Below are 14,401 nucleotides of genomic sequence, written 5' to 3' on the forward strand. Positions count from 1 at the left end.
ACATAAAGCAAATAGAACATATAATATAAGCATTTTTTTTTAACAGTAAATAGTTTATTATAAAATCTGCATGTAAAGAAATAATAAATTCATCTGATAACAGTTAATGTAAGTGCAAGTACAATTCAAAAATGTTAGTAGCCTACAATTCAGTTGAGAAGTCTCTGTGCCTATGTGATATTTCAGATACACGGGCCGTAAGAAAAAAATATTTTATGCATGTACGAGCCTGCGTACAAAATTTCAAGTTTTAAACACAAAAGTCTGTGGTTTTTATCTTTTCACTTTTTTTTATGAACCGTTTTCACAAGGACTGCAGGATTTTGTTGGACATCTGTTTTGCGATCGTTGCAAATCCAAACGTCGTCTTCCGCTCTCTGAATACGAAATCGTCCTTTTTTTTTTTAACACAAATTCACAATCTTTATGCAATTTCATAATCTGGATTATTAAGGCATAGATTAGAAATGAGAACGGAGGTTCTACATCTTCATTCCAAGTCAAGTCATTGTTCAGTCCCGCTGGGATACACGTCGCCCCTTAAATCTTTTCAAAGCACAGATAGGTCGTGGCACGATTTGGACTTCTGTTTAAATGCCATTTTCTTGTTATTTTTGGCTACAATCTTCCCGAGGAACCTCTTGGCCTTTTTGCCTATGCTTTCTCGTCTCTTGCTGCTGGCCATTCGCCTTGCGTTGTCTTCTTTGCTGTCTTTGCGTAATCGAATCTGGCGCACGATGCCTTCGAAGAGGTCCTTGACGTTGTGATGGAGGGCAGCCGAGGTTTCTATGAATTTACAGTCAAATACAACGGCACATGCGCGTCCCTCTGCATAAAGGAAAGAGAGCAGGTTAGATATCGGATGCTTAATATCTCTGGGTTACGCTATCGACGCATAAAATGCTCGTTCGAGGGCACCCTGCAATCTACGTTCTTTGGATATCACTGATCGATCGGCTCGGTTCCAATAACTGATCAGGCACAACCTTCACCGACTTAGGATGTGGACATGGTACCCAACCCTTACCTTCTACTGAGACCTCTCGGGACCGCACCAAATCGCTTTTGTTTCCGACTAGAATTATAGGGATGTCCTCGCTTTGCCTCGCTCTCCTCAGCTGAATCCTGAGCTCAGATGCCTTTTCAAAACTCGCTTTGTCCGTGACGGAATACACGATGACGTACGCGTCTCCCATCTTCATGCACTGGTTATGGAGCCAATGATTATTATCCTGCAACACAATGGTCAAAGTGCGTCGTTATTTAAACACACTCAACGTTGAGTATGGATACGGGTATATAAGTTCCTGCACGAACAGCAACGTACCTGCTCCCAAATGTCAAACACCAAGAGACCTGCTTCTTCTCCATCCACCGTGATAGATCTGTCGTACGTATTACCTGTAGAAGAAAGAACAAAGCTATTAGAATAATGGAAACTTGCCGTCGAATGGTTCGTTATCAGCGCGCGTTCATGTTCACGATAGTGTTCCGCTGATAAGCTGTCATAAAGGACCTGACGAGTGTCAGAAGACTGCCAAGTGCGTCTAATAATAACCTGGAGCTTCTACAAACCGCAGCGTACGCGTGTAGACAACTAATAGAGACATCAGCTTCACGCGCTAGTGCAAGGGTGTGCACACTTATATTGCCACTTCTTTTGGGGCTAAAATTCCTACTGTATAACCGTGTCTCACCTGCTTCCTCAACATCATGCAGATCCTCCACTCCACCAAAGATCCTGGCCAGGCTGGACTTTCCAACTCCGTGTTCGCCCAGCAGGATCACTTTGAACACGTGGTCGTCGGAGTCGCTGCCGGAGGAGATGACCGAGTCAGAGGAGTCGGAGGCCCAGCTCTCGCGGTGTTTATCGTTGGGGTTGTAAGACGGACAACGGACCAGGTGAGCCAGGTCTCTTGCAGGGTTGTTGCCGTGCAGCTCTTTGTCATCCACCGGCATGCTTCTCCGGTGCAGCTGCTGGTGCATGGAAAAGGGCATGCTACCGCGTCTCTTCTCCAAGTTCTTCAGCCGATCGCTGCGGTTGAGGGTCATTTCTAAGAGGAGTGGAAAAAACACAGTATATTAACTACTGAAGTTACAAAAACATGCGCAAAGCCATCTACGCTCAGGTGTCCTGCTGTACAAAGTACCGTAGCCCATTCTTCCTGCTGTAAGAACTCAAACCTTAATCTTTTGTTGGTCTCGTCTTAGATTCAGGAGCCATATGCCCATCCCATGCATGTTTAAATCCCCTCACCGTATTAGCCTCTACCACCTCTGCTGGGAGGCTGTTCAATTTATCGACCACCCTCTCTGTAGCTAAGCACCCAAATTCACCGGTGTGCAGGCCAGCAAACCATTGCTCTGTACATACGAATATACATATTATTTCCTATAAATCATGTTATGTTGTAGCAAACAACAGCATGTTGTTATACCCTTGTAATGCAAGATTTTTCTCTTAAAGGGTTAAATGGGTTAAATTAAATTACCAACTCAAGATATACATTTTTTTTTTCCCTATAAATTATCGGAACGACAATCGTTTTACTTGTGCCTTTATTTAGCCCCCATGATCTTTAAATCAGAATCTTACTCATAAATGAATCATCAAAGTCATTTTAATGGTTATTAATACCACCCCATCCACATTCCGAGGGCAAATAACATTTAATACGTAGATACATTTTATGATTTCAGTAACAGCTACATGTTCATTATAATTAACCAAAGTGCTTAAAACCCTTTTAATTCCAGAATAAAAAGTATTTATTGTTTGAGAAGGGAGATTAGAACGGCTGCAGCATCTGGCTTTAGCTTTCTATCACTTTTATTATTTTTTATTTCTATAGAAAACAGTAATTTTTTATAAAACTAATAAAAGCAAGCATAAAGAGAGATAAAATAAGCACTTACTTCCAGAGATCCTATGATGGTTTAATATCCTTGGAGGAAGAAATATATTCTTTGCAGGGTTTGGGGATTCTGATCCTCATGCTCTGAGCTTCCCTTCTTATGTATGCTTCTGGCTCACATTTTTTATGTGACATCACGGTGATGCCCACCTATCAGAAGCCTGGATCCTCCCAACTTCCATATCGGTACAGAATGTGACATCACAGGCTGAGTGCTTAGTCAGACCCTCGCCGATGCTTCCTGTTGGCTTTACAGGATTGGTATCCCGAGCTCCTAACATCTGCCTCCCTCTATGATCCGATCCGCTTATTTCCAGAGACAAGCCAATATGGTCTGCAATAAAATACATTCATTGTATAAAACGTATACTTATATATATATATATATACACTTATATCCAGGTGCTGTTATAACTGCAAAATGTGCTGATTTGTGTTTCACAAAGAACATGAATTCTTTTGTATGCCAAAGTTGTAATGAAAGGGTTAAACGTTCACATAAACCAACTTGGTTGAGGTACGGATCAAGCACAATAGCTGCCGGGGATCAGTGTTCTGTCATCGCCCGTTAAAGCAACATTGCGGAATGCTGAGAGTTTGCCATTGCACTGGACAATTAACCCTTCACATGCCAGCAAACATACCCCATACTGTCCCTAACTACTGGCAAAGAAGCCACAGCCAATGCAGGTTCTTGGACTTCCGATCCAGAAATGATCTAACGAACCGTCATTTGATTTATAACACCCTGGCTGGTTGCGATTCAGACCACACATGTTGGCTGCCTCCTGACATCTCCTGTGATGCAGCATTGGGCTCACGCCGTGGGGGGGCATCGTGCGAATTAGGGTCATTAACCCCTTCAGTCACCCAGTATAGTGAGCATACGTGTCTGGCTTCCTGTAAGGGGTCGGATAGCCGATGAGCGATCATGCTGTCTCTATTCCCAGAGGATGGTGACTGCTGTGGGTGGTGACGCGAGCCCCTATTGGGTTACATCTCGAACCAATGCAGTAACATGGAAGTCATTCAAACAGCAGGGTGACATTGTATCTCCATTTGGCGAATGTTGACCGTCTCATCTGTGCGTCCAAATGGGACCGGTTTAGTGACATGAGAGAGAGTCAATCTCTAGATATGACACACAGGCCCTCTGGAAATGTCTGATATCCTGGCTGCCAAAACAAATACAAGGACCACTCTACACATTCCAGGGCCGGCTGCGGGGCATCCACTGCTGGCTACTACTCCAGCTTCCCCCTCCATGAGTCAGCAGAACCCCGGCTGTTGGATTTATTTTTGTAACCTGACTGTCATAAAAGACCTGCTTACATTGGTAACCAAAACACAAAAATATACAGACTTCCTGGCAGCAGAATGATTCTTGTTTAAAATTCTTGGGGTCCCGGAATAATCATTTACCCATCTAACAGGTTAAAAAGGGTCACGCTTTACAGAAAATCCAATCTTTAATGGGCTCATAGGTGCACTCATATGACCCCCCAATGTTCGGAAGAGTGTAACCACGGAACAAAGTATCAACATCACAAAGAAGCCTGGTGTCTATGGCTGAAGGTCAAACATGGCCGAAGTTTTCAGGAATGGAGAATTCCGTTTGGGAAGCCAAGGGCCTCGTCAGGTGATCAGCAATGGCTTGGGTTTCGTGTAACCTGAGTTTGTCTCAAAACAATTATTCATTAAGATTCAAGATCACAGGTAACACAAGCCTATTCTGAGCCTGTATAACTCATTATATGGTAACCGGAGTCCTGAAGTTCCTTGATCAATAGAACCAAGAATGAAAGCACGAAAAAACCCAAATGAAAAAAGGCGTTAGTCATATATACAGAGTCTGGGTGACTGGGATGCAGATAATCAGAGGCATTACTAAGCGACTATAAACAATGAGGTGCTTTAAAAAGACTATTAGTCACTAACTATAATGGGATTATTATGAACTATCTGCATATGAGACCTGGAGATCCACCACATCTGCGAGCTCCTGTATTCCTGCAAATAAGGATATGTTATAAGCCAAGCTTCAAAATTAAACTAGTTATAGGTTTGTTAAACTGATCAGGTTTGGGGTCCTTTGTTTAGGTCAGGTTCTAAGACAACTGATCAGGTTTGGGGTCCCTTGTTTAGGTCAGGTTCTAAGACAACTGATCAGGTTTGGGGTCCCTTGTTTAGGTCAGGTTCTAAGACAACTGATCAGGTTTGGGGTCCCTTGTTTAGGTCAGGTTCTAAGACAACTGATCAGGTTTGGGGTCCCTTGTTTAGGTCAGGTTCTAAGACAACTGATCAGGTTTTGGGTTTCTCTACAATTAGACTCACCATCTGACCAGGCCCAATCCTGGAACAAGACCAGGATACAAAAGTGGAAATATTTCATGCATGAAAAACAAAATTTATAATGCCAAGTTGACATGTTTATGGTTAAGACACATTTTTTCATATATAGCATTTATAATAAACCTTATCGTCACAAAGTGTCTCACAATGCAACACATGGAAGCCAACTGCTCCGTCTAAAATATTATTCCAGCCATTTTGGATAAAAAAAAAAAAAAATCATTAAGCTTTTTTTTTTACATTAATGGAGTAATAAGCAGCACCAAGATGCAGTAAACCTGGCACACAGTAACTTAAATCTGCTTGGTGCTCTCGCATGGAGCATCACAAACACTATGAAACCTTGGTAGATATCACCAGCGATGACATTATATCTATGTTTCTCTGTATATAGAGAGTTTTATGGATTAAATGATAAGTATGGCTGTGTTTCTTCATATAGCAGAGAAATATCAGATGAGTTGCTCGAGAATTTAGGCTAATCCCAAATCTTTTCTTTGTCCTGTTATAATGTAATAACTCCAACAAATTATAACGCGCACTTTGTAACCATGAGTGAAATCACAGCGCCCCCTGGTGGAAAAAACAGCTGTCCTGCGTAGTTCCTGAGCACGGGTAGGGGCAATTCCAGAGCCTCTACGGTAACTCCTTGGTCACAGGTGAGACAGTTGAAGGTAATGTTGAGATCACCTGTGTGCAGGCAGTGATGTGCTAATAACAGCCTGCACATTCTAACGTGCCGCGACTTTTCTCACTGCATGCACGCTGTTTGAGGAAGCAATGCCAATGTTACAAGCTAATATTTGCAACTTTGTTTCTGTTCTGGATGTGTTTGCCTGCCGCCTGAAGCTCATCTCCAACAAAGCCCATCAGGTTGTCCAAAGCTGGCAAGTGACAGCCTGCCTTTTAAACTTGCGAGAGACGGCCGCATTGTATTCTTATCATTTGTCCTTTGCAAATACTCCGAGCCTCCTTCAAAGCGACAGATTAATCTCCGCGGAACACCAGATACACCTAATGATTTTGTTGGAGATGTTTTTATTTTGTCCTACGCTTTGTTCCACTGCCAAAACACGCACACGTTGAGGAATCGGTTTCTAACAGGCTGTCTGTACGGGATACCAGGATTATTTCATTATGCATTATTGTTTTTTATTTATTAACGAAGACGTAGAATGTTTGGTCACCCTTTCGGTTGTAGATTGATTCACGTTGGAACCTTGGAGCATCGCTCACAGACTCGGCGTAATTGGGCCACGGCGCGCGGTTATTGGGTTTTGATTGTAATTCAGTCCGTTGACCTTTTTTTAAATAGTTTTCCTAGTTTGTACCGTGAGAGAGTGACCATCAGGACTTGGCTCTTCAAAGTGTCCACCAGAGCAGAAATCCTGGAGCAGGTCCGTCGGTGCCATGGGAGCAGAACGTTACAAACTGCCTACACATGGATGAGTTGCTAAGGGCTGTGGCAATCACTCACTCGATTGCTAAGCCCTTGACACACACTCCAGACACTATTACCCCGTCCAGCCCAGTAATACCCTCCCTCTTACCCCTGCTGTGTTTTATTCCATCAGAGTACTCCATGAGATGGACCGAGCTCCTCACACCTCTACCACCTCTTTGTCTAACCTCACAATCAGGTCAGAAGTACCTTTTAATCACATGTCACCAAGGAGTATTATATAGCCGCGTCTTGTTATAAAGTTTGAAGGTTCGGTTTTATTTTTTTAATTCGCGTTTTTGGCCGACGTAATCTTTGCGCTCGCAACACAATGGGCTTTTATCCGAGGCAGCCGCATAAAGCCCACCTGCATTGCTTAGCACATAATTATCACCGGGAACAAATATTTCAATGCGTAACTTGGCTTTTTTTTTTTATTTTGTTTGTTTGGTTGTTTGTTTGGTTTTTTTTTTGCTCGATTCAAGGTTATTTTGTTTGATTTCGCTTTGGAGAAGAAAGGAATGAATCCACAGCTCTGTATGATGCACGGCACATGTACTGCGCACGTGACGTCGTGTGTCACCGCGGTTAACAATGTATCTGTTTCGTTCCTAAAATCAAGGATAGAAACCTCTACACGTTGCACGGGTCAGATTATTACTTAATATGGGTATTTGCAGCTGAATTTTAAAATTGATAGACATTATTATTTGCCGAGGCTTTTAATTGCCCCCTTTCCAGGGGGTAAGTATTGCGTTACCCACGTGGTTTCTTTTGGGCGTGAGTAATATAATTGCCCGCTGGTTAAAGTCCTTTAACACCATTCATTGGTTTCATTTCTTTTTCTTTAGTTTAATTAACGTTTCGGTTACGAGACAATGCTTTCTTTTATTCTTCCGGTTGAACTCTAGGTAGTCAATGCCATAGTTTTTGTACCAGCCATTGGATCTTAAAGGGTTAATTCATAGCTGTATGTGTTTTTGTCCGGCTCATCAATGAAGTTTTATTAACGTATATATCCCTGAAGCTCCAGTAGCAGACAGGAATCAGGAAACTTTTAGAATGTAGACATGCGTAGGGCTAACTCTCATTACTTTTAGACCAGCCGAGGATAATGGGAGTTGTATTTTGCTAAATAGCCAGCGTGCAAATATATCGCTGATATATCAGGATCTTACTAGTCCTTAAAGCTCATTATTACACACCTGACACATTAAATCGTTAGTATATTGTTTAGATTTAGTACATTTCGATGTTCCTGTTGATACATTTAAATGGCCAGGATTCTATTTAGCTAATATTACTATGTTCTTCAATGATGGTCAATAGTCTGGGGGTCAGACAAGGTCATGGCCAAACTGGTGACTGGCCATGCCTGGCTGTGAGCCATATGCTCCTGTAGCACGTGGCCGGGCATTTCCAGCCTCCGACCAGTGTGCCAGATGGGGGTCTGGATAAGGTCACATACCATGCAATGATGTGTATACATTTTCACAGAGACGTATAGCCATTATGGAGGACTTAAGCGATCATGGCTGGACTCCGATACATCACGCAGCCTACAGGAACCATCTGTCTCTGGTGGAAAGACTCGTTGAGACCACAGGGCCAGAGATACTCGAGACCGTGAGCGACGACAGCTTCCAAAACACTCCTGTGTTACTAGCAGCTTTAAGCGGGAGCCAAAGAATGGTTACATTGTTGGTCAATTTTGGTGCAGATGTTACATTTGTCAATAGGCAGAACCAAGGGGTGGTAGAGATCTGCGCCCTTCGTGGACACTTTAGCCTCCTAGGATATTTTCTCAACCTCCGTAATCCCAAACTGAACGTCTGCAGAAGACTCATCGCCCTGCTAGGGTCTGACAAAGACAACGAGATCCTCGGCTGTTGCGCTGCCGTTTTCGAGATGGCAAGTCGCTTAGACGATTCCGAGATGGACACCTTCGTAGCCGAGGGCTTGGTGTCTGGGCTGATCAATGTTCTTAAGAATAACTTCTCAGATGATGTTAGAAAAGTAGCCTTAAACTTGTTAAAGAGTACCCTGAGATGCAAAGAAGCAAAGAGACAGATACTGGAAAACGAGGGTTCCAGACTACTAGTGTCTCTGATGGTAACGAGATCAGGTCAACTTCTGCCCGTCCTGATGGACTTCATCTGTGAACTGGCCTCGGAGAAAGAGTTAACAGAAGCATATTCTGCAGATATTATCCCGGCTTTAACGCAAGTCATTTCTAACATTGATTATGGGAACAAAGAAGAAGTTTTATTACCTGTTTTAAAGATTTTAGGTTTGCTGGCCGTGGGCTCGCCGGTCTATAAAGAAGCACTCGGGAGGCAAGCGGGTCTTCTCCTGCACTTGGTGCAACTTTTTGGGGAATGTCAATCAAAAGCCTTGCTGGTGGCGTGGAGCGACACCGTGGGATGCGTTTCTGCCGAGAATCAGAAAAATCAGGACACATTCATTAGGGAAAACGTGGGATTTTACCTTCATCAGATGCTAAAGTCAAAATATAAGGACGTGCAGACGTCTGCAGTGAGGTCCGTGTGCAGGTAAGACACGTCGTTATGTTTGTAGGGCTGACGTGTTGCCTGTCATTATGGTTTGATTTTATCCGTATTTATCGCTGCAATTATACAAACTTTGTCATCAGGATGAAAAAAATAGATTTTTTTTTTGTATCTGTAAGGAGATGAATAATGTCTCTTTGTTTGAAGGACAAAACAAACTCTAACGTGTTTTGAAGCCTCCTGGCAGAGAAGGACTAAGGAAAAACCAACGTGTTTTTGAATAATTATCATTTTCTTAGAAAAAAACTGGGGAAATGTGTCATTTTAATAAAAAGGGATACATGCTGTGCTGTTTTCTAGGCTTGTGGAAGGCAATTTGGAGGCGCAGAAGGCTATGATGGAGTCTGGCATCGCTATTCCTCTGATACAACTACTGAAAAGGAGCCGGTCTCAGCGTGCGCAGGAGGAAATCGCCCAGACTCTGTGGGCTTTGGCCGACGCCGACGCAGAAACTCAGAGATCGATGGCAGCCAAGATAGGTTTGGATAATTCTTCTGTTTAGAACCTGGGATTTTTGTTGCCCCGAGACGCCAGTAGGGTTGTGAGCAGACTCGGGCACCGGCGGGGGAACAAAATTCTTCGTATTCAACAAACTTCGTCCAACATTTTCATTTTCGTTAAATCCCGTTCGTCAGTCCGGGTTGCCATGGAAACAAGAAATAAATGAAAATGACATTGAGTTAAGATAGCGACGTTCTCCTCCTCTTAGTGTAGTTCAAATGGCGGCCACGGCGACTGACTAGGACTTCCGTATTGCGTACGTTTGTTTTCTTTTGACCAATGATACATTGGTTCGTTATACGGCAAATTCGGCAAAATATTCTCCATTATGAAAGGTACATTGGAGTCCTCCTTATCTTACCCTTTAGCGTGAATAGTTTTATTGTGTTTGCATTGTCCAAGGAGTGGACCCAGTAATGCATTGAAGCGTTCAGGACGGATCCCGCTAATACGTACCGTGTGGTGTTTTCTAGGGGTAAGTTTGCTGGTTGAGTTTCTTTCATCTCCATCTTATAAGCTCAACCTGATTGGAGCCAAAGGGATCGGTGTCCTTGCGCAAGGGCCATATGACGTGAAGAATTCGGTGGCGTCGGTGAACGGTGCGCATCACCTGGTACGTCTCCTGAGATCTCCCCGGGAGAACGTGGTGCTTGGTGCTGTACGAGCTCTGCGTCATATCTGCCTCGGCGTAGGTATGTACAAGGCAGATTTCACCGACGCAGACTATCGTAAAGGGATAACATGCAAAAAAAAAACAAAAAAAAAACTTACGAGCAAATGATTACCCATTGTACATGGTGATGGTGCCATATAAAGCAATAAATATTAATAATAACGATTACCTTAACATAGGTGACATATTGAAACACGCTTATCTGTTTAACATGGTAACCAGAAATAAAACTGTGAATGTGTTGCATTCTACGGCAAAAATGTTACATTCTGAAGATTTTTTACATTATATTTTGATTACATTTATTTACTATTATTTGTATTCTTTCTGAGATATTCATCTGGAGGCTCTAGTGAAAGCCCTATATCTTATGTTTTAGGTTACGTTCCTAACAGCAGAAACCAGACAGCGGTCGCCAACTCTAAAGGACTGAAGTCCTTGGTTGGGCTGATGGTTCATTCTCCATCCCGATATATCCGGGTGGAGGCAGCTCTTGCGATTGCGGCATCGGTACTGGGTAAGTATCCACGTAGAGGACAATGCGGAGAAGACAAAAGACGCTGTTATCTCTTGTTAGTAGCCAACCTTGGAAGAAACCGGCTTCAAATACAATGTAACTTGTACCCAACTGTGTTTCCAGTTCTGTCCCTAAATTCAGACTTTTCCGAAAGGGTTAAAAACTCATGGATCCATTCTGCAAACCCGACACAACGGCGACTCCTGTCCCTTTTCAGCCCCGACAATAGAACGGTGGTTATTTAGTAAAATATTTGCTTTGCGATATTGTTCCGCCGGGTTTGTTTTGACCGGTATCGCCGCGTCGCGTGAAGGCGTAAAAAAAAGGCTAGTTAATATTTTACCTGGGTTTGTGGCAGACGAGATTAATCTCTGGTTTTCTTTCTTTCTTTTTTTTTTTGGACGTGTGCACACATGCCTCGGTATTGTTTTGGAAACTGTCGTGTGATCTGGCCGCAGGTCGACATGTATCCCATACTATAAAAGGACGACGTAACGGACACGACGAGGAAAATTCAAATATTTTATTTTTATAGAATATATGCAAAAAAATGCGATAATATCAATGATCAGAAACAGAATAAGAAACGCATTATCCCAAACATTGTTTATTATTTAAGTTAAGTGTTATTCTTTTTGGTTTAAAATGTACTAATTTACTCATTTTTGTCTTGTTTGCATTCGGTGGTAAAACGTTATTAATTCCCCCTTTTAAGCCTGTGTGAACCAATCATCTTCCGCCAGAGGGGGAAAAAAACTTAAATTAAAAAAAGTAAATTCTGACTTGTAATCACAGGAGGCGTTAATAATGATTGGTAATAGTCGTAGTGATATGATATTATTATTTGTTTTTTTTATGTTTATAGCACATAAGTTATCGTTATTAATCACGCATATTGTTACACTAATATTCAAAAGACTTTTACGAGTACTTGAAAGGTAACCATGGAAGAGCCGTGTGACTTCTCTTATGAAACAGAAGACCTTTGGATACTTTTATGCGTTGTAATCATGTATATGTCTCTATGTGTTGCTTCTCACAGGTCACCCTAAGAACCTTGATGTACTTGTGAAGATTCCAGGGTTCAGTTATAGACACGTTCTCCAGCTGCTCCGCTCCCCTGACGAAGAGGTCCATGTCCTCGCTGGAGCTGCCTTAGCAACGTTTGCCTTCAACAGCAGGAGCCAACAGAGGGAGATCGTGCAGAGCGGAGGGGTCCACTGGGGCGACTTCGAACCTTTCCTCCACTCGACCAATTTGAGTTACAGAGCTCACGCTGCTTTCCAGGTAAAGAAAACAAATTCTGTAAGAAGATACAAAGGACATGTATTGGAACGCCACCTGGTGCCAGTTAGCAGGTACCTACAGATCCAAAGATCATGAGTGAGCGTTGGTATGAGTATGTTTGACTACAACAAGGTGGTCTTTGATTCTCAAGAAGAGACTGTGGATGAGGTAGTAACTTTAAAGCTCTTTTCCTCCGTACAGGTCGTCGTTCTGGCGAGAATTATTCCAGACGTGGACCCTGCGTATACCAGTGCCACTGGAATTCAGATGCTGGTCTGTCTGTTGGATGGTTCATCTTCCGGTGACATTGTCGCTTTGGCTGCAGACTGCGTGGCCCGACTATCTCATACCCGAGCAGGTAACGCGGACCAGTAGTGTTTAAGAGTTTATATTGAATTGAAAGTTTAATTCAACGTGCTGTTGTTTTTATATCTATACAAATCTCCATGATGAGTGAGCTGCATCTACTACGCGTGGGAGAGGACCTCATAATCTTCAGCCACTATCGGCCGTAATGCAATAAATACTTATTCCTGAGTCTCTTTCTCTTAGGGATTCCAGCAGCCATGGTCTCCATAGATGTTGTCAGGATGCTGTGTCAACATTTGAGGGGTCCCTCAGACCAGGTTAAGGGATCCGCGGCTATTGCCTTGAGTTTCTTGAGCTTCAATCACACGGCAGAAAGGCAGCTTTTAAAGAGGTAATGTATCCCCCAGTATGACGAGAAGCTGTAGTCTCTCTACTATGTTAAAGACATCTCCATTGTCCCAATATCAAGATGAGAAGGAGATGTTTCTTGAAACTGGTGAGCTCAATATCTCAGAACTTTACTTGATGTCACCTTTTATAATGAAGATACCCTGGAACGCATTTACAAATTATGTTATGAGTCCTTATAAGCCAACAAAAGAGTATGGCGGGGCGTTTAAAGAACACAAGCTTGTGTGTGAAGGCATTTAGTCTTGCCCGTAACATTTCCACCTCCATGTTGTAGTGTGGTCCAACATCTTCAAGGAGGTCCATGTATTTGTTGGGGCTTATAAGGCCAAATACGATTATTATAACATTGTTTCGTGTAACGTGTCCGGTTTTAATGACAGATGCAGAGAAGATCCACATCTCATGAAGGTTTTAATTTACTACAACAAAAAACAGAAATGGTCTTCAAATTTCCTTCAGAGGTGGAACCACATCAGGGAGCTAAACGTGCCTGAAACCAGGTTAATATTAAATTAATACATCGCGTGAGTGAGTAGGCTGTAATTTAATCTTATTATACATCATAGATATACAGTATACAAGATGTGCTTTAAAAAATTAGACCTACTGAGGGTTCTGCATGTTGGTTGAGTTTGTTGACCATCAAGCTGATTTTCTAGACGGGTTTCCACTATTCCGGATTTTTACTGAAAAATTATTCTATAACAATACGTCTACTTTAAGCGCACATACGGGAATTACATTAGGCCAGGGGCGTCTAACCTGCGGCCCTCCAGCTGCTGCAGGACTACATCTCCCATAATGCTCTTTCAGCTAAGGGGCTGGCTGAGGAGTATGGCAGATGTAGTCCTGCAGCAGCTGGAGGGCCGCAGGTTGGACGCCCCTGCATTGGACCAAGGATCCAAGAAGCGGTGGCTCCTCAAGAACCTTCTGCTCGATTGGGCTTTGGAGAACATTTGTTACGTTAATAAACTGTATAGCCAACAAGGGGGTTTTAATACAATATTGGCCCACTATAAAGTCACTCTGTCCAGCTGCCTGCCTATTTATTAGCTCAGAAATAATTGCCCGGCCCCACTGATAACACACCGAGAGTTTCCATCTCCCCATAGGAGCAGAAAAAAGTCGTCTTCCATCCACGTTATGTCCAAGTGCAAGAGCCACGTTGGTAACGTAGCATTCGCAAGTCCTTTTTTTTTCTTTTGCAGTAGCATTGTTTATAAGTCTATTGGGTCCTTGATTACAATTCTCTGTGTTTGCCTTCCAGAATGCCATTTTGCCCCATATCCACCCGAAAGTTCCATGTCTAACTGCGACCAGTTACAAAATTCAAGGAAAGAGTCTGTAGTCAGCGGGACATTTGATATCGTTGCGTAGCTCTGTCCTTCATCCGCTCTTGTTTTGTAACAGTTTGTGAATAAATTG

The 14,401-nt window shown here is 42.8% G+C and overlaps 2 protein-coding genes across 2 annotated transcripts; one reads left to right on the plus strand and one right to left on the minus strand.

Annotated features, from left to right (window-relative positions):
- Nucleotides 1-550: 550 nt before the first annotated feature.
- LOC149299274 (GTP-binding protein RAD-like) lies at nt 551-2,052 on the minus strand. The gene is made up of 4 exons (XM_089486455.1): nt 1,698-2,052; nt 1,328-1,401; nt 1,028-1,232; nt 551-828 (listed from the first exon to the last, which is right to left on the minus strand). Exons 1-4 carry the CDS (start codon nt 2,050-2,052, stop codon nt 551-553), a joined length of 912 nt encoding a protein of 303 aa, XP_089342581.1.
- A 6,168-nt stretch (nt 2,053-8,220) lies between these two features.
- On the plus strand, nt 8,221-14,353 carry LOC149299275 (ankyrin and armadillo repeat-containing protein-like). The gene is made up of 9 exons (XM_089486314.1): nt 8,221-9,243; nt 10,297-10,471; nt 10,832-10,969; nt 12,012-12,256; nt 12,458-12,614; nt 12,809-12,956; nt 13,357-13,476; nt 14,089-14,144; nt 14,244-14,353. The coding sequence occupies exons 1-9, from the start codon at nt 8,221-8,223 to the stop codon at nt 14,351-14,353; spliced, it is 2,172 nt and encodes a 723-aa protein (XP_089342440.1).
- Nucleotides 14,354-14,401: the final 48 nt, after the last annotated feature.

Source organism: Sceloporus occidentalis, unplaced genomic scaffold (assembly GCF_023333645.1).
Source record: "Sceloporus occidentalis isolate IW3139 unplaced genomic scaffold, rSceOcc1.0.p SCAF_29, whole genome shotgun sequence".
NCBI lineage: Eukaryota > Metazoa > Chordata > Lepidosauria > Squamata > Phrynosomatidae > Sceloporus > Sceloporus occidentalis.